Genomic DNA, 19155 nt, shown 5'->3' on the forward strand with positions numbered 1-19155 from the left:
TGATGATGAGGTTGAACTACAGATGTCACCAGCAGGCTCCGCCTCCTCCCTCCTGATTCATTCAGTGTGATCCCACCAATAAGTTCTGTCACTGGAAGCTCGGCAGGCGTGAAGACTGCTGACAGGACGTGTGTGTGTGTGTGTGTGTGTGTGTGTGTGTGTGTGTGTGTGTGTGTGTGTGTGTGTGTGTGTGTGTGTGTGTGTGTGTGTGTGTGTGTGTGTGTCTCCAATGAGTCATGTACACACTTAGACTGACACGGCCGCATTGACTGAGATGCTGTTTGTTTCCGTTATCGACCTGTCTCCTCCCGGCCGAGACGTCCTGACGGATAAAACCTGTTTTTTTTTTCCTGAGATATTCACCGTGTTACTGTTTCGGCATAATACATAATAATGTTGTCGGTACAAAAAAAACCACAATGCAGAAGTTGTAAGATGTTCTGTGCACAAAGTATGAAGTTATAAAGCTATAAGTATATCGTATAAATCTGGTGCACTTTAATTATGCTCACTTCCTGAATCTCCTCATTTCTGAGATCGTCACCGGACCTCCAGACCTCAGATTGATATTCATCTTCTGATCTAACTCGAACTTTTTCTCTCAATCAGAAGTTGTAAGATGATTGATTCCAGTCGTTCTTTTGATTATCGTCTTCATAAAGTAGTTCAGTCCTGCTGTTTATTATTATTACCGTATCGTGTGTATGTTTTTAAAGATTTTTAAAGATCATTTTTCTTCATTTTTGTTTATTTTCTTAATGCTATTCTTTCCAGATCAGAGAAAATCATAAGTTTTACTTTTGAGATGGAGTTGTTATTGTTTGAGTGAGTTTTATTCTCTCTTAAATTGTGATTTTTGTAGATTTAAGAACTTTTGTTTGGTAATTGTGATTCATATCTAATGAGATAATTATGTGCCTGCTGTCAGGGACCTCTTCAAACACCTGTTGGTTTACATCCCTTTTCATTTCTTTGTCGCTTTCTCTACTAAAATACAATTTAAACGGTTTTACGGTTTCTGTTTAATGCGCTTTTAATTATGTTTTAATTTTTTTGGCTGAAATCTAAATTGTTCCTGTTGTTGTGATTTCTCTCTGTGAGGTTCAGGTGATTAAATCTCTCGCTCCGTGTTGTGCTTCATGCAAACTGCTCATTTATGGATCATTGGGAATCTAATGAGTGGAAGTGAAGGCTCGAAGTAATATCACTGTTTACTGATGAATAATAACTCATTACCATGTTCGCTGTTTCTTTTCTCCTCATCCTCCCTCCTCCTCCCTCCTCCTCCGTCCTCCTCCGTCCTCCTCCATCCTCTGACCTCCTCCTCCGTCCTCCTTCCTCCTCCTCCCCCGTCCTCCTCCGTCCTCCTCCCTTCTCCTCCATCCTCCTCCCTTCTCTTCCATCCTCCGTCCTCCTCCTCCGTCCTCCTCCCTCCTTCGTCCTCTTCCCTCCTCCCTCCTCCTCCGTCCTCCGTCCTCCTCCTCCGTCCTCCTCCCTCCTTCGTCCTCTTCCCTCCTCCCTCCTCCTCCGTCCTCCTCCCTCCTCCTCCGTCCTCCTCCCTCCTCCTCCGTCCTCCGCAGGTCTCATCGTGTACCTGGGGATGATGGTCGGCGCCTTCGTGTGGGGCGGCCTGGCCGACCGGATCGGTCGACGGCAGACGCTCCTCATCTCCCTCTCCATCAACAGCGTGTTCGCCTTCTTCTCGTCCTTCGTCCAGGGCTACGTCTCCTTCCTCTTCTGCCGCCTGGCATCCGGTGTCGGGTGAGGAGACCGATGAGTCGCGGAAGTGAGACGACCGCTGTGGACTTTAATAGGAAACAAACCTCATCCTGAGATGTCGCTGCATTTATTGCAGTCAACAACTTCCAAACAATAGATCCAAATGAGTTCTTAACAACTGAAGCTGGGAGTACAGACATGTAGCTATGGCAACGAGACAACTCGCTTGTGGAGAAAGGGTGATTGTGCTTTACTGCAGGGCAAAGATGGTTCTTCTTCAGCACCACGGACAGCGACTGCTGCTGGTAGTGGTGGCTGAAATGACAAATGTATTACCGTTAATCTAACTTCCTGCCTCGTGCTCACGCTGCCACAACTCTAATTTCTCCATCTATCGAACATCTGAAACAGCGTTACCTGATGAAGAAGTGTCTTAAGCTGCAATACCAGCGAGTGCCACTAGAGGTCGGCTCCAAAAAGCCTCCGGCTCCATAGACTCCCATTCAACTTCTGTCATCAAATCCAAAGTGAATAAAATGTGTCCATCAGTTATCTCGGTGTTGTTAGCTAAAGTCACTCCTTCTTCTTAGTTTTCTGGAGGTCCATCTGAAAATAATCCCTCATTCATTAGAAAAGAAGATTCAAGAAGACCTGTTTTAGATCAAATGAGTAAATGTTATTTTAGCTTCAGCCACACTGGAAATATTTCTATGACATCATGCTGTTGAGGTTTTGACGGTGACGCAGAGGAAAAAAAAAAAAAAACATTCCCCCAACACAAAGTGCACTGAAGACACAGCGCTCCTCTTCAGCTGGATTTATCTCTAAATTTAGATAAAACCTCCGGGGAATACTTGTTTCATTTGACTGGTGGATCGGATATACAAAATTATATAAATACTGTAGGATACAACCAAGTATGTTACTGTAACCACATGATATAAATGGTTAAAAAAACAAAAACAACTGCAGACTGTAGGTTTCTATTATTCTTCCCCAGCGCTTGCTTCTCCTTCATGTGGATTCCTCCTCTTGTTCCTCCTTTAATTCTCCTCCTCTGCCCCCCCCCCTCTCTCTCTCTCTCTGTGACTCGGCAGCATCGGCGGCTCCATCCCGATCGTCTTCTCCTACTACTCTGAGTTCTTGGCCCAGGAGAAGCGAGGGGAGCATCTGAGCTGGCTCTGCATGTTCTGGATGATCGGCGGCATCTACGCCTCCGCCATGGCCTGGGCCATCATCCCGCACTACGGTGAGGACAACATCCCTGTCGGTTAACGAGACGACTTCATCAGTGGTGTTTGAGCCGGGTGTAATTAGATCAGTGATTTCATTGACTCGGTCGTTCTCAGGCGATGCAGCTGCACACACGACACAAATCCCCGCATTACAAACAGGCACCGAGCTCCACGGCATCAGCAGAGGAAGCTGCTCGCAGGCAGAATTAACGTCTGTCCGCGGCCTCCGTGCTCACGTGTTCCTCTTCCTGTGCAGGCTGGAGCTTCCAGATGGGTTCGGCCTACCAGTTCCACAGCTGGCGCGTCTTCGTGTTGGTGTGTGCCTTCCCGGCCGTGGCGGCCATCTCCGCCCTCACCACCATGCCCGAGAGCCCCCGCTTCTTCCTGGAGGTCGGCCCCGTCGCCTCGCACCACACTCGCTGTATCGTCTGCATTAATTCTGACTCTGAATGCATAAACGGCCCCTGAAGTGCACGACACGCTGCTGCAGACAAAGTGCTGCTCGCACACTTTTCCAGGAGATTTTGAATGACTAAATAAATACGTGCGTATTGTGCGTTCACCCTGGAGCAGGCTGAGCATCACCACACTGTAACGTACTGGACATAAAGATGCTTTGAAGTGCTTTTAAAGGTGATTGACATTTAAAATGCCTGTTTATGTGCTGATGAGGCACTTTCAGCTCCTGTAAACAGCAGGACTTTGATTTGGATGCTGGTTTATGCAAACAGAGGTTCTTTTCTTTAGTTGTCGTTCACTCACTTCTTCCTGCAGGAACTTTGATGTTTCAAGACACACACACGCACACGCACACACACACACACACACACACACACACACACACACACACACACACACACACACACACACACACACACACACACACACACACACACACACACACGCACAGCCACAAACACACACTTTTCACTGACATCAGCAGATATCACTCAAACATGGGAGTAAATAAAGATCAAACATTCTTGATCTTGTGGTAATATTTCCTTTTACTCGCTGTTGAATTTAAAAGTTCAAAAGCTTTAATATCGGAGGAAACCCTTTTTCTAAATATCCGTCAGATCGTTTTTACCCTGATTTCTGGTTTTCATCACGACGTCTTACGGAGCTGCTGCAGAAACTCTCCACAAGCTCGCTAACGTACGACGTTGTATTTGTGACTTTTCCTCCTCCAGAACGGGAAACACGACGAGGCGTGGATGATCCTGAAGCAGGTCCACGACACCAACATGAGGGCCAAAGGTTACCCAGAGAGGGTCTTCTCCGTGAGTCATGAAGGATTTATAAATGATGCATATATAAGCAGAATATTTACCATCAGAGGGTCGATCCAGTGCAGCAGGTTTACAGCTCTGTGCTGCATAATTCTGCATGTTAATAAGTTTCAACAGATGTGCTTTAAACTTCTGTGATCTCTTAATGCCTCGAGCTGCTCAGCGCACATTAACACTTAAATGAAACAAGCACATATTTCATAAACTCTTCTTATCATTGACTCAAATCAATTATAATAAAGGGCATGTTTGAAATATTATTGGAATAAATGTGAGACATTTAGAAAATAAAATGATAAAAACACTCAAATGTTTGCAGATTAAATGAAAACTGTACATTTAATTTTTTAACAACATCTAATTTGGATGTCGATGAATATTTGAGAAACTTTCTGTCCAACGTGTTTTGAAGAAGAATCGGCAACTTTGCAGTTTTCTGCTCCTCACAGGTGACCACCATCAAAACGGTGAAGCAGATGGACGACATGGTGACCATCAGCGAGAACGCCTCCTGGCACGCCAAGTGGAGGCTGAAGCTCACGTCCATCTTCCATCAGGTGACCGAGCCCTTTTTAAAAAAAAAAATGTACTCATTTTTTTTTTTAGCAAAATGACCTGTTTAGATAAATAAAGAGAAACAAGGCAAAACATCTGGGAAAATTACGACAAAAAACAAATCTACTAATAAATGAGAATACAAGTGAGAATTTGTGAGATGATGAGCAGGAAATGTGTGATATAACCAGGAACCTGTCTTTCTTTATATTTTCTTCATATTAATGAGAGCCAGATGAAATGTGAACCTCCTCTTTCGGTCTTTAAACTTTACGAGATCTTCTTATTTTCTATTTTCTATATTTTCTATTTCTATTATTATATTATTCTATTCTATTTTATTATTTTATTCTATTGTTTCTATTATTGTCTTATTGCTTCTGTATGTATGCTGCTGTAGCGAAAAAATGTCCCCTCGGGGATTAATAAAGTAAATACCTACCTACCTACCTACCTACCTATTTAACTCTGCAAGTGAGGGAACCGTACGGTGGCCCTGAGGGTCAAACGCAAAACAAATTTCACAGAACACGCAAACATTTCATCAACGCAAAAACATTTAACAAAACGCTACGACATTTCACAAAAAACAAAAACCATTTCCCAGCGTGAGCCCGGAGAGTCGCTGCGATCGCGGCTGATGATGATGTGACACTTCAACTATCTAAAACAGGAAGTGTGAAATAAAGCGACCAATTCAACTCTTCTGTGTGACGTGCTCTGGTTTTATCGGCCTGCCAGATACTGTGAGGAAACTCAAACCTTTAAACCGTCACAGATTTCCTCATAATCAACATAGTCTGTGTTATTGTATTCAGCTGCAGATAAAATGTTGTTTATAGCAGTAATTTATTTCAGAGAGGAAAACAACCTGCAGTCACAACTGAGATGAGGTTTTCCTTCAGCCACGGCTCTGTTTTTGTTGTTGTTATTGTTGTTGTCTCTGTGGACGGTGTGTATTTGGTGCCAGTGTGTGTTTGTGGTTTGTTTACTCGGCGCCTTGAAGCGGATTCTGGGACTTGGTGTTTACGTCCTGCACTTAATGAAAAGAAACTTGAGCTCCGAGACGTCTGCTTGCTGCCGTGTTGACTTTTTATGAGTGTATCTGATATTTATTGTTTTTTCTCCGTGTGTTTCCACTGTGTGTTTGTGTGTTTGTGTGTTTACGTGTGTGTTCCTGCAGGTGTGGAGTAACTTCCTGACCATTTTCTCCCCCGAGTACCGCCGCACCACCTACATGATGATGGCCGTGTGGTTCTCCATGTCCTTCAGGTACCATCAGCTTCCAGAAAGACGCTTTAATGCAGGAATTCACTTGGCTGCTAGTCGAAAAGATCTGTCGGTGATCAGAGTTCAGACTGACGCCCAGAATTTACTAAAACAAAATAACATAAAGGTTAAAACTAATGATGTCATGTCTTCTTGCATCAGTGCTGCTTGTCCCCAAACTTTTTTATATCTGTGACTAAATAAACAGCAGAGATGCAGCAGCAGAGAGTGAGAAAGCGTCGGTGCAGACGGGCTAAGAGAATGTTTTTACATTCATTGTATTTACTTCATTTATCAAACGTGCACAACGACGTCCTGAAGATGACAACATGTTTAATATTCTGTGAGAAGAACGATGATCAGAGACCGACTGCACCGGAAGATGAAATCACGTCCGTCTTCAAAAGAAGCGTCATCTTTAATCTGCAGGTCTCCTCCTCTTCCTCCCTCTCCTCCTCCTCCTCCTCCTCCTCCTCCTCCTCTAGCTACTACGGTCTGACCGTGTGGTTCCCCGACATGATCAAGTACCTGCAGAAGCAGGAGTACTCGTCGCGCACCAGGACGTTCCTGAAGGAGAAGGTGGAACACGTCACCTTCAACTTCACGCTGGAGAACCAAGTCCACAAGCAGGGCGAGTACTTCAACGACAAGTGAGTCCAGACCTCCTTCACAGGACATGAAGTTTATTCATTAATACTTTGTGCTGGACGAGCTACAAATCAGATGGAAATATGAATGTTTTATTCTGATCGCTGCTCTGATTGGACGAAAGCCCCGCAGGCTCCTTCATGTTCAACCAGCCGCTCTGTGATGTTTCCTTTGACTTTGGCTTTTCAACCTGAAACTCTGCATCTGATCCGAGATGTTAAAACTCGCAGTAATATGCTCATAGAATATCTAAGTTCAACGCTTGTGATACGACTCGTCTCTCTTTGCACCCCCTCCCCCCTCCCCCGCCCGCCTGCAGGTTCATGAACCTGAGGATGAGGTCCATGGTGTTCGAGGACTCGCTGTTTGAGGAGTGTTACTTTGAAGACATCACCTCCAGCAACACCTTCTTCAAGAACTGCACCTTCATCGCCACGCTCTTCTATAACACGGGTAGGCATCACACACACACACACACACACACACACACACACACACACACACACACACACACACACACACACACACACACACACACACACACACACACACACACACACACACACACACACACACACACACACACACACACACACACACACACACACACACACACACACACACACACACACACACACACACACACACACCTGAATGCTGTTAATAATAAGATGGGAAACTGTCGCATTAAATATGTGTTGCGCGAATCCATCGACGAAATAGAAGAGGAGACATGTGCCTCCGTACAGCCCTCATCTTCGCCTTGCAGGCACCTGCAGGGAGAGGTCATGCAGTTTGGAAAGTTTGTTACATTTTCAGGAAAGAAAGAGTTTATTTAAATGTATTTTCAAAAACGTACATCATTTTAAAAGCCGAGCAATCCCTGAAAAAAAAAAAAAGATAATAAAATCCACTCTGATGACAGAAATGCGGTTGTGTTGCGATGGCGTCTGTGTGCCCTTCTTCTCTCCTTTCTATTTATAGTAGCTCCAAAGATCTCCTTGTGAATACCTTCTTTCTAAGCAGAGCTGGTGGCACACTTTCACCCTTTTTGTGTTTGCCGTGTAGAAGTGAATCTAACGAGGCCGTTCATCACATCGTTCTCGTAAAAACAGGCTTTTATAATGTGCACAGTCTCTTAACAACAGCTCTGTTTGTAGAAAATACCTCGATTAATTCCTTTTTTTTGCTCCTCCGCTGACTGACCGGCTGACTGGCACTTCACCAAATGCAGTGTTTCAGAGCTGCAGAGTCTCCTAGCAACCCCCCGGTGACTCATCCATTATGTTAAAATTACAGAGCCGTCCCTCATCTCCAACTATCACGCTGTTTCATCCACTGAAACGATGTCACATGACTTCTAATGAGGTCTGCAGCATATGTTGTACATTTCAGCAGCTGTGTCCACACACACGAAGACAATAGACGCGCCGGCAGCAGAAACCGTCTCCGTCTTTGTTGTCTGTCTGCGGTCGCTGACGGCTGCTATCAGCGCTCGCCAGGAGCTGCTCGTCGCAGCGGGAATTAGAAACTTGTTTTTCTTATTAAGGCTTAACGTTGCTGCGAGGAACTTAACGCAGAGTGATAGTTTCCATAGTGCACCTTATTTTTTTATACGCTGCTGCATGATGGGAATAAAACGCAGTAATTGGTAGGATGATTATACGGATGTTTACTGCAGTAAAGTCTTCACTAATTACACTGAGATTCCTATTTCATTAAATAACTTGTAGATTCGCCCTACTACCACATTTCCCCCAAAAAAGTTTGGCCTCTGTGTAAAATATGTATAAAAACAGAATGCAATGATTTGCAAATCACACAAACTCATTTAATTAAAATGCTCATTTTGAGTTTGATGCCAGCAACACTTCTCCAAAAAAGTGATGCCAGCATCTTTTTTCTTCCCTCATGGCAATAGCTTTACTGATCAGTCCCTTTCTGTCCCCCCTCCCTTCCCCCCTCCTATCCCTCCCCCCCTGTCAGATCTCTTCAAGTACAGGCTGGTCAACTGCAAGCTCATCAACAGCACCTTCCTGCACAACAAAGAGGGCTGCCTGCTCAGCGACATCAGCGACGACAACAATGCCTACATGGTCTACTTCGTCAGCTTCCTGGGCACGTTGGCCGTGTTGCCAGGCAACATTGTCTCCGCGCTGCTCATGGACAAGATCGGACGGTTGAGGATGCTAGGTAGAGCGGGCCACATTACTTAGAATATGAAACTCTCCCTCGTTTCCTCGTAAACCACCGGGAGCATCTTCAAGGCACTTTTTCCAGTAGATTTAATAGAAAGCAGGATGAGTTCCAGATTTCCTGCTGAGACTTGAGGATTAATAAAATGGTAATCTCTTTAGGAGAACCTTAAAAAATAAACATCAAGGATCGTCGAGGAAAGCCCTCGTAAAACGTGCAGCTCAAGGTGTGAAATGAAATCTGCAGGATTCAGAGAGGTTGAACAATGTCTTCCACGACTTCATACTTGCAGGGCGAGAAAAACGAGAGCTTCAATTTCAATTCATTAGAAATGTATATGTTCTTTAAGGGTTTCACATTGTTTCATGTGCCCAAGTATTTCTATTATTTGAATAAATGCTCCATTAAAGAGTGAAAATTATGATAATGAAATGTTGTAGACAATAAAATGATCCAGTTTGCATAATTTTGATTTAATTGTTCGTCTGGTGTAATATTTATTGGCTTCCCGTTGAATTAAGTGTGATTTCCTGTCTCTCTCTTTGCCTCTGCAGCGGGCTCCAGCGTGATCTCCTGCATCAGCTGTTTCTTCCTGTCTTTCGGCAACAGCGAGTCGGCCATGATCGCTCTGCTCTGCCTGTTCGGGGGGATCAGCATCGCCTCCTGGAACGCCCTGGACGTGCTGACCGTGGAGCTCTACCCCTCCGACAAGAGGTGGGTCACTCAGGCGAGCCCTGAAATCTCCCTGACGCCGCCGAGGCAGAGTGAGCGCCGCCGGACGACACGTTGAATGATGTCACAGAGAGCTGCTCCGCCGCGATTGGTCGGCTCGCGGCGGTGGATGACATTGTGGGGTGAAATTGCTCTCGGTGCCTGTGATGTAAAGCAGACAGCTTCCCTTGTTGCCGCCTCATGGCTTTAACAGGATCTTAATTCTTATTATAGTAAAGATTTTTTTTCATCTTAATTCAAAACTTATATCAAATCAAATTAGACTGCTTATGTGGAAGATCATTAAACAATCTTACCAAAGCAGGAAAATGTATTTTTTGTGTTTTCAGTTAGAGGAGAGCTTTGCAGAATTTAGTTTTAGTATATTTAGCACCATCTTGTGGTTATATAGAGTCCCTGCAGACTGCAAACAGGGCAAGAAAATGGTTGTACCAGGGTGCAAAGGAAAGCTGAATATACTATTCTATTATTTTATGCATAAACATTTTCCATGTTTCAAATACAGAATGCAAAAAGGAAAAAAACGAAAGAGAAACCATGAACAACAACAAAATAGAAAAAGATAAATGAGGTCATCAGTAAATAAAGGCAAATTCGCCCAATTAGTAAAATAATAGTAATAGAAGTAAAACATCGTACATGGTAAATCCAGGAATTATGAAACATCTGTCTAATTGGCTTAAATCAAAATGTTTTCCTCGTATCGAATAGTTCATCTGTTCTAAAAGATGGAAGTGTTTCACAATATTGAGTCAAACACTGGGACAGTTTTCTGAAGCCAGTTTTTTGTAAATGCTTTTTTTTTTTTTTTACTCGCTGCAGTTAAAATCTGTAAGAGACATTTATCTTACAAAAGAAACATATTTGCTGCACACGGTTTTGCATTCTGGCAAATCTGCAGCTGAAAAAAAAAAAAAAAGGAATAACACTCATTTGTTTTCCATAAAGTCAGACAGACGTTTGTCACAAACCTAACTTGCTTTTGAAAATATGCAAATCTTGCTGCAACGTGTCCAAATATTAATCTCAACTGTTTACCAGAAACCTCGTATTTTCTAAAACGAAGGGATGTGAATGTCGAACTGATACTAAGAAGATCAGGTGATTGTTTTTACGTCCTTCCAGAACGTCTCCACCGGTTTTGTTGCATTATTATTGTTATTATTATCGTTGTTATTCCGATGGTCAAAGTGACTGTGCTCTCCGTCTCCTCTGCAGAACCACGGCGTTCGGCTTCCTGAACGCTCTCTGTAAGCTGGCGGCCGTGTTGGGTATCAGCATCTTCACGTCGTTCGTAGGTATCACCAAGGCCGTGCCCATCATGTTCGCCTCGGGGGCTCTGGCGGTCGGCAGCTTCCTCGCCCTCAAACTACCGGAGACGCGGGGTCAGGTGCTGCAATAGTGCGGCGCTGAGGGCTTTTTTGGAGGGGGGGGAGGGGGGGCAGGAAGGTGGGGAGGTAAGGGGGGGAGGGGGAGGGGAGTCAGGCGGAAGAGTTTCAGCTGCACTGTGAACGGACAGCTCAAGAGCCCTCCAGATCCTGCCCTCGCCACACACACACACACACACACACACACACACACACACACACACACACACACACACACACACACACACACACACACACACACACACACACACACACATCCAGATGATTGAGACAAATTATTGATGATCCCTCAGAATTGGAGCAGATTGAAAGACACGAGACATATTTCATCACACACACACACACACACACACACACACACACACACACACACACACACACACACACACACACACACCCGTGTGGGGTCGGAGGTCAGGGGACGGGGGGGCTCTTGATAACGAGCCATGCAAAACAGACTCATAGAAATATGACCACTATCCATTGTTGCAGAGTTCTCCGTAGTCACCTCCATCCTTCCTCAGAAAAACTTCTTTTCCATTGTCGGACTCAAAAATGCAACATTTTCTGCCTCGATTTGAAGCATTTTTGACTTTGCTGGGGGGTCAAACCAAGACGCTCCTCTTCTTCTTGGCTCCCTCTGTCCTCTCATCCTTTTGTCTCCTATGTGTTGGTGTACAGACTTTACTGCCATTTTATAGATTATAGCACATTCCAGGTTTTCTTTGTTTCGTTAGCGTTGCGATAAGGAGCTCGATCCTTCTCCTCCCTTTACGATATCGTTTTGTTTAAAAAACAAAAACAAATCGGAGCAGCGGACACGTGTGCCGTCGTTTCATCGCACTGATGAAGCTGTTTTTTGTTGTTGTTGTTGTTGTTCAAATGTAAAGCACAACCACACGTCGGCGTGAACGTCCCCGAACATTTTCTCCATGAAAATGTGTGGAAGCTCACAGTCGATCATCGGTCTTCAATCACGCTGTAAATCCCTTTGTGAGAAAAAAAAATGCCTTTTTTTTTAATTTCATTTAATTTTTTTTAGTACTTCTCCTCGCAGTATGTTTGTCTCTCGCGTTTCGGAGGGTGTTATGCATGTCACAACGTACGTATGTAACTTTACGAACAGTACAACATGTAAACAGCAGGGTTTTTGGGACATCTTACATTTCTTCCTCATCGACGAGTTTTCCGAGACCGAGAAAAGACGACGTTTAATCTGCCGTCTTGTGACGTTGATGAGCCGCACACACACACACACACACACACACACACACACACACACACACACACACACACACACACACACACACACACACACACACACACACACACACACACACACACACACACACCAAACACACACACACACACACACACACACACACACACACACACGCACCAAACACACACACACACACACACACACCAAACACACACACACGCACCAAACACACACACACACACACACACACACACACACACACACACACACACACACACACACACACACACACACACCACAGGAAGGTCTCTGATTTCAAACTCTCACAACATGTCGGAGGAAAAGAAAATAATCTTAAAAGTCTTAAAAACATTTCTAAATGGTTTCAGACTCGACTTGTGTTCGGTGCGCGAGCTAAAACCTAAATACGTATAATCGAAGTAACTGTGTGAACTGAATGTTTATATTAACGTGAGTGTGCTTCTGTGCAATATTGAACCTCTGCAATATTGAGATTTTTTTTAATTTTTTTTAAATTTATTTCTCACCATTTCATAAATGCGTTTGTTTGTTTGTTTGTTTGTTTGTTTGTTTGTTTGTTTGTTTTGTTGATGGATGTGAGGTAGCCGTCTTATATAGATACTGTAACTGAACATGGTGTGATGTCATAGAGGACGTGCTCAACCCAACGTCAGGAGAGCACAAAATATAAGTGATGGAAAAAAATGACTGTACTCAAAGTAAGAGAGAGAAAAAAAAAAGATTTGCTGTAGAGTTTGTTATACTTTATATTTTCTTAATTTGGGGGTCACGTAACATGTTGCAGGATTAGTTGCATTCGAGCGGGATTATTGTGCCGTACGCGCCGGGGACCTCGTGTGCACTCGTGCTTTATGACACAAACGTGTAACATGAAATTCACCGTAGAGAACTCACTGCCAAGGGCTGACTGTCATACATGTTCCACACCGGTAACAACACGGAGAGACAAATCTCACATTCCCCCGATCGAGAAAAACTGACACTGATATGTTCACAATTGCATGATTTAAAAAAACAAACAATAAAAAAAAAAAATTAAAAAAAATCAACAAACAACGTGTCAGATTAACAAAACAAAAAAAACCTTTCGTGCCCAAACTGCCATTTTTTTTTGTAGGATAGCAGCCATAACGTAGACTCCCGACCGCAGGATTTAAAAACAACCTAAAACGGACGACCCGTTTTGCACAATGATGAACGCCTTCAGTTCTTCGCTGGGAAACAAGGTTTTTAACAAAAGAGCACAACGACTTCAAATCTACCAAATCACCACTTTTGTGAAAAACACGAGTGCAATTGTGAACATCGGTGCTTTTGAGATACCCCTCCCCCCCCTCCCCTCCCCCTCCCCCACCGCCCGCCCCCCTTCCACCGTCTCGCCATCATCGCACCAGTCCCCGACCCGTTAGGAGTTGCCACGACGACCGCCTCTCGTTAATTATTGCCAAATATTTTGTAAGGCCTGAGTTTACACATCATACCATCGATTCTCTGTTATACATATGAATATATGTAAATAAAAAATACCTATAATGTAACTAATAAGCTAGCTTTTTTTCGAGCCTTTTGCCCCCCCCCCACCCGCTCCCCCCACTCGTGGATGTACTCGCTGCCACTATATCAGCACCTTGGACCCACGAACTGGATGTGGTGGTGAAGAACTCACCGAACAGCCGGCCGGCAAAGTCACACGGTCGAATAATTCAGATCCCCTCTTTAAAAAAAAAAAAAAAAAGAAAAAAAAGAAAAGCACCTGGATAATCTAACAAATGCACATGAACTGTACAAATATAAAAGCTAAGCGTTAGCGGTCCTTTTTCCTCCGTGTGTCGTCCTGTATCACCGACGAAAAGTAAGAACAACGACGTCGAGGTTAACTGTCGTATTTGTTCGGCGTCGTCTCCGCGACTCTTAGCTTCTGTTACAGGGTTTTTTGTTTTGTATGAAAATTAAAACTCGTTGCCCGGGCAACAGTCCAATCATGAGTGCAAAAAGTTAACAAAGCAATAAGTGTTTCGGGGGGTATTTTGTCTCTTATTCTCTCCTTTCGAAGCTATCGGGAGTCGGAGGACGTCACTACGTGTTGGCTTGACGATGACACGGGACTTAAAACAGCTGATATTCGCGTACTCTCTAAAAACGAACCCCCCACTAGGTCTTTGAGGCTTTTGTCGATAAGAATTGCATCGCCATTAATTAAATGTAACAAAGAATTTATCACCTTTGTCACTGTGCCGTGCTGTAGAAACTGTAGTTGTTTGTTTGTAAGTATAGAAACTGTGGAATCATAAATATATTAAAAAAAAAAAAGTTTAAAAAAAAGAAGAAAGAAGTGTAAATGAACAATGCTGTATGTTGTCTTTGATTTTGTGTATTTTGTAAATGAGAATGAAATATAAGTAAATACATCAATGTTAAATACCGGTAATGAATCATAGCTAGACTAAATGTTGGCGACATCAGTTCTGTTTAAAAGGTGTGTGAGATTTTTTCTTATATTTTTTTCTCATTGTTGATTTTTAATTGGGTTCGCACTTCGTTGTGACCCTCTGGAATCACAATGGATAACAGAGAACCATGAAGAATAAATAAAGGGGAAAACAATCACTGCAAGCCTGCTCCTGTTGTTTCTTTTTGTCTGATGGAATTATTATATAATATTATCATATTAAACAAGGTACAAGAAGTTGTGATTATTGTGGTCAACAAGAGTAATTAGGAGAACCAGATGAGCTTAAAGAATATGCTTTTGAATCAAGTTTGATTCAAAATGGCAATTAATGTTATCTAATTGATTAATATCTACTAGACAGTAGATATATAATTAATTCAAGTCAAGGAAAGGTGGGAAAATGCAGATTTAGTAACTGCAGAAAATACATACACAGAGGATGTACAAGTGTTTACGGATTGATCAAAAGACCCAAATAACAGACAACACATATTGAGACGATGTCCCACATTGTGATTAGTTTTTAATCATCAACACGTTTTTTTTTTCTGTCGAAAGACTGAAGAAAGCGAGGAGGGAAACCATCCGGGACGCTGTGGGAGTTCATGGCTCCTGTAGAGGGCGGTAGTGCGCCACCGCGGGTTGCGAGCGGCCGTTACACACCAACGAAGAAGAAGAAACAACAACAACAGCAAAGCAGCAAACGAAGAAGACGCAGCTGATTTTACTTGAACAAGGTGAGCAGCTAAATTACAATTAATCATACTCTCCCTTCATTAATCATTATTTATATGTTGAGTTAAACACAGGCGGAAGTTTGTGTTTAACGGAGCAGCTCGGTCTCAGGTCCGCTTCTCACGTGCTCAAATGTTTGTTACGGAAGCTAGCAAACAGCTCGTGCTAGTAAACAAACAGCGAATTAACGGAAGTTTAACTGCAATCATTGAACTTTAGAAACGTGTTCAAGTGTATGTTGTTTTTAATGTGGCGTTGTACATTATGTCGAGAGTTTATTTGTATATTTATTTGAAAGGTTTACTGTATTATTATTATTATTATTATAATTATTATTGATATCAGGTTGAGGTACAGCTGAGACCGACTGAATGTAAAAACATTGGAGAGCATCAAAACTAACAAATAAAAAGACTTTGTAAAGGTTGTAGTTTCCTCTTCTCTTTCTCTTTAATGAATTAAATCACAGAAAAGGCCGGAGCACCCCATTAAATATCTCCCCATCATGTTTGTACCCTCCTGGTTCTTCTAGGTGGTCTCCTGCCTCCGTCCCCCCCGATGCTTCCCAGCGTCCTCCGCTGTGCCCGGCCCGCCTCCACCCGCCTCGCCTCCACCCGACCTCTGGTCCACTTCAGACCCCACATGGCCCCGGACCCCAGCCGGCCCGTCGAGACGGCCATCAGAACCAAACTGAGCGACGCGCTCACGCCGGACCACCTGGAGGTCCACAACGAAAGCCACATGCACGCCGTGCCCGCCGGGTCCGAGTCCCACTTCCGCGTCCTGGTGGTCAGCTCCCAGTTCGAGGGCCTGCCGCTGATTCAGCGCCACCGGCTGGTCAACGGGGCTCTGAAGGAGGAGCTGAGCAGCTGCGTTCACGCGCTGGCCATCCAGGCGAAGACCCCCGAGCAGTGGGGCGGCGACCCGACGCTGGCCAAGAGTCCCGCCTGCCTGGGGGGGTCCGGAGGAGATCGCACGGTGGAGGAGAAGCTGAAGGCCGGACGGGAGTGAAGTGTTGGGACTGAAATGTGGAAGAAAGCAGGTGAATCCTTCAAGACACAACGGTTTTCCCTCTTTAACCTCACACAGCGGTGACGTTTGGATTATTTCTGATTCCTTTAACTGCTTGAATTCAGTACAAAAAAATGTGTTGCTATGGTTTTATCATCATGAGAAACTACTGCACGATGTAAGTACAGATGATGACGGGTGTTTTTACCACACAGGGAGGTTTCGCTGGAAATCCATAACATACCATAATAAGAGTTCCTGCTGTTTAGCTCACTGATTTCAGATCGGTGAAAAGAAATATTGGTCAGAAAAAGCCTCTGTTGCCTCAAGATTTACTGTCACCGAGGTCGAGGCTGAAAGTCTGAATGTGAATCATAATAAGCAGTATTCTTTAAATTCTACTTCTTAGATTGAAGATTGAGAGCTTGAATAATATACGAGTAAAAGTGGATCAAATCGATGCTAATAATAACATCGATAAATGTTGCATAAACTATAACGCCACTCAAAAGTCTCTATCTCCTGGTTCCAAAAGACCCTGAAGCTTAATAAATAACTAAATAAGTAAACAAAACAACAAACGCTGTCAGCTGACTCACTGTTTCAGAAGCGTTTCAACTTCCCGATCTGGTCGATCTCGTGAGTTAATGTCGAAATTTTTTTAATTTTCTTCTTAATTTTTTTGCCAACACGCGCCGCCGTCTTCCTGGTTGAGTAAACAAGCATCGCCTGGCTGTTATATTCTATCATGTTATTCTCAAAGCAGATTTAACAGATTGAGATGACAACTTCCTGTCATTTTACAAGTGTAGAATAGTGAACGTGTTGTTGTTTTTTATCAGAAGTTAAAGGTACAACAGCACTTTACATTTAATTGCACAGTTGTTTATGACAGCTGCCTTCTTTAGTGTTGCACTCTGAGGATGCAGCCCAAAGAAAAACTCATAAATAAAAACATTAATAAAATAAATCACATTACAAAAAGCACTTTATTTCTAGTAACTTCTTTTCTCGTTGCCACAAGAGGGCGCCACTTACAAGTAATTTACTAATAAAACTGCAGTTCTAATTATGATGTGTTCAAATCTATTTTAGTAAAAGTCTGGCTGATTCTTCCTTTATAATATATGAAGGCCTTGTGTGTGCTGGTGAGGACCGTCGCAGTGCTGCTGGCTCAACACATGAGGGCAGCATGTCCACAAATCATATGACAAACTGAATCGAGCCCATGAAAAGAAAAAGATGTCTTCATTATTTTCCCTTAAAGTCACACATCAAGTATTAAAAAAAAAAATACTAGAACTTAACGGCACGACTAAACTGTAAGAAGCTGATATATAGTTTAAAATGGTATTACAAATTCAATACCGAAAGCAAAACTAAAGGATAAAAGAAAAAAAGAAAAAAGTCTGAATATGAAGGTAGTTATAGTTTTTGGAGTTAACCTGTAATTCTTATCTTGAGTTTTACAGCGAGTGGTTGAACACATACCATGAGACAAAAGTACAAAACATCCTATAGTTCTCGTGTGTGTGTGTGTGTGTGTGTGTGTGTGTGTGTGTGTGTGTGTGTGTACGTGGGTGGGCGTCTATTTCAGTCTCGTCTCGTACGTGTCACCGTGAAGGTCTCGTTCTGCTCTCGACCCCGACGATGGCCAAAAATCACTCATTAGGTCTGAGAGAACAAGATAAGACGTCAAAAAAATTCATAAATAAATAAAAATTCACTGGTGGGAGTCTTGAGTCGACATCACGCTTACCCTCCTGTTTCCACTCATCTGCTGTGTGTCATTTATAAAGACTTTTTTTTTTTTATCCGGATTTGATGCAACGCGACGGCGCCGAACCGCACGTTACAAGAACTTTCAATCTTGTTTTCTTTCTTTTTTTTTGCTGCGAAGCTATTTGAAAGTTATTGTCGTGCTCATAAAGAAACCGGCCTCGGAGAGGAATGCGGTGTCACCTCAAGGTAACGCGCGTCGTCTTCTACGACCAACCTCCGCCTGCAACTGACGAGCCTGTCAAGGCCTCACAAAAGGCTGCCGGTGAGGAGGGAGAACAACTGGTGTCACTGGTTTGGAAAGAGGAAAACACTAACACAACCACTTTATGACCCCCGCTCACCCTTTTAAAGGGCCGGGCCTGAGGTGGAGGTGTGTGTGTGTGTGTGTGTGTGTGTGTGTGTGTGTGTGTGTGTGTGTGTGGAGAGAGGGGGGGGGGAGCTGCCCCAGGGACCTGCAGACTGTCTCTGCCCCACCAGATTTATGTGTCACGACTCCAGGTGCTGCTGTGAGAGGGACGAGGAGCCGGAGTGCACCGACTCGTCTCGTTTTACATGAAGTGAGCAGAACATCAGCTGTTCAGTCGTGGCAGGTAAACGGCCAAATAACCGGTTCGCCCGAATGGATCGTGACCCGTTGTAGCCGGAGGTGGAAGTCTTCTAATGAGCTGCTTCTCGTGGTGCTTGTCTTGTTTTCTGGAGCATTATTCAGTCATTTCTCATTTGGCGAGTTGCTGACGAGGCGAAGCTGTGATTTAGATGAAGTACTCATCCGAGTACACGAACAAAGTAGTGTTGTTTCAGAGGCATCGGCCTCCGATAACATCTGCAGCTTCGATTATTTTACCTACAAATCAGCGTATTTTCTGTCTCAATAAAC

The 19155-nt window shown here is 43.6% G+C and overlaps 3 protein-coding genes across 6 annotated transcripts in view; all 3 read left to right on the forward strand.

Moving 5' to 3' along the window:
• sv2a (synaptic vesicle glycoprotein 2A) overlaps window positions 1-11088 on the forward strand; it is a 31836-nt gene extending 20748 nt beyond the window's left edge. The window contains exons 3-13 of the mRNA XM_069715066.1: window positions 1581-1761; window positions 2817-2968; window positions 3211-3344; window positions 4148-4237; window positions 4696-4803; window positions 5985-6073; window positions 6556-6720; window positions 7038-7171; window positions 8705-8911; window positions 9469-9628; window positions 10865-11088. Coding sequence (XP_069571167.1) covers window positions 1581-1761; window positions 2817-2968; window positions 3211-3344; window positions 4148-4237; window positions 4696-4803; window positions 5985-6073; window positions 6556-6720; window positions 7038-7171; window positions 8705-8911; window positions 9469-9628; window positions 10865-11048 — 1604 coding nt within the window. The 3' untranslated portion in view covers window positions 11049-11088. The remainder of the gene's footprint in view (window positions 1-1580; window positions 1762-2816; window positions 2969-3210; window positions 3345-4147; window positions 4238-4695; window positions 4804-5984; window positions 6074-6555; window positions 6721-7037; window positions 7172-8704; window positions 8912-9468; window positions 9629-10864) is intronic.
• The window catches only part of otud7b (OTU deubiquitinase 7B), a 167327-nt gene that overhangs the window by 87197 nt on the left and 60975 nt on the right, over window positions 1-19155 (forward strand). The window lies entirely within an intron of this gene.
• On the forward strand, window positions 15384-17483 carry bola1 (bolA family member 1). Its single transcript, XM_069715086.1, has 2 exons — window positions 15384-15487; window positions 16018-17483. The coding sequence occupies exon 2, from the start codon at window positions 16044-16046 to the stop codon at window positions 16494-16496; it is 453 nt and encodes a 150-aa protein (XP_069571187.1). The 5' UTR covers window positions 15384-15487; window positions 16018-16043; the 3' UTR covers window positions 16497-17483.

Source organism: Brachyistius frenatus, unplaced genomic scaffold (genome assembly GCF_029030835.1).
Source record: "Brachyistius frenatus isolate BFR_SWC_R1_liver_20210118 unplaced genomic scaffold, ASM2903083v1 Contig_137, whole genome shotgun sequence".
NCBI classification, from domain to species: Eukaryota; Metazoa; Chordata; class Actinopteri; family Embiotocidae; genus Brachyistius; species Brachyistius frenatus.

Bases quoted from the DNA above. Each gene is read 5' to 3' on its own strand.
- bola1 (XM_069715086.1), top strand. From the start codon at position 16,044: ATGCTTCCCAGCGTCCTCCGCTGTGCCCGGCCCGCCTCCACCCGCCTC.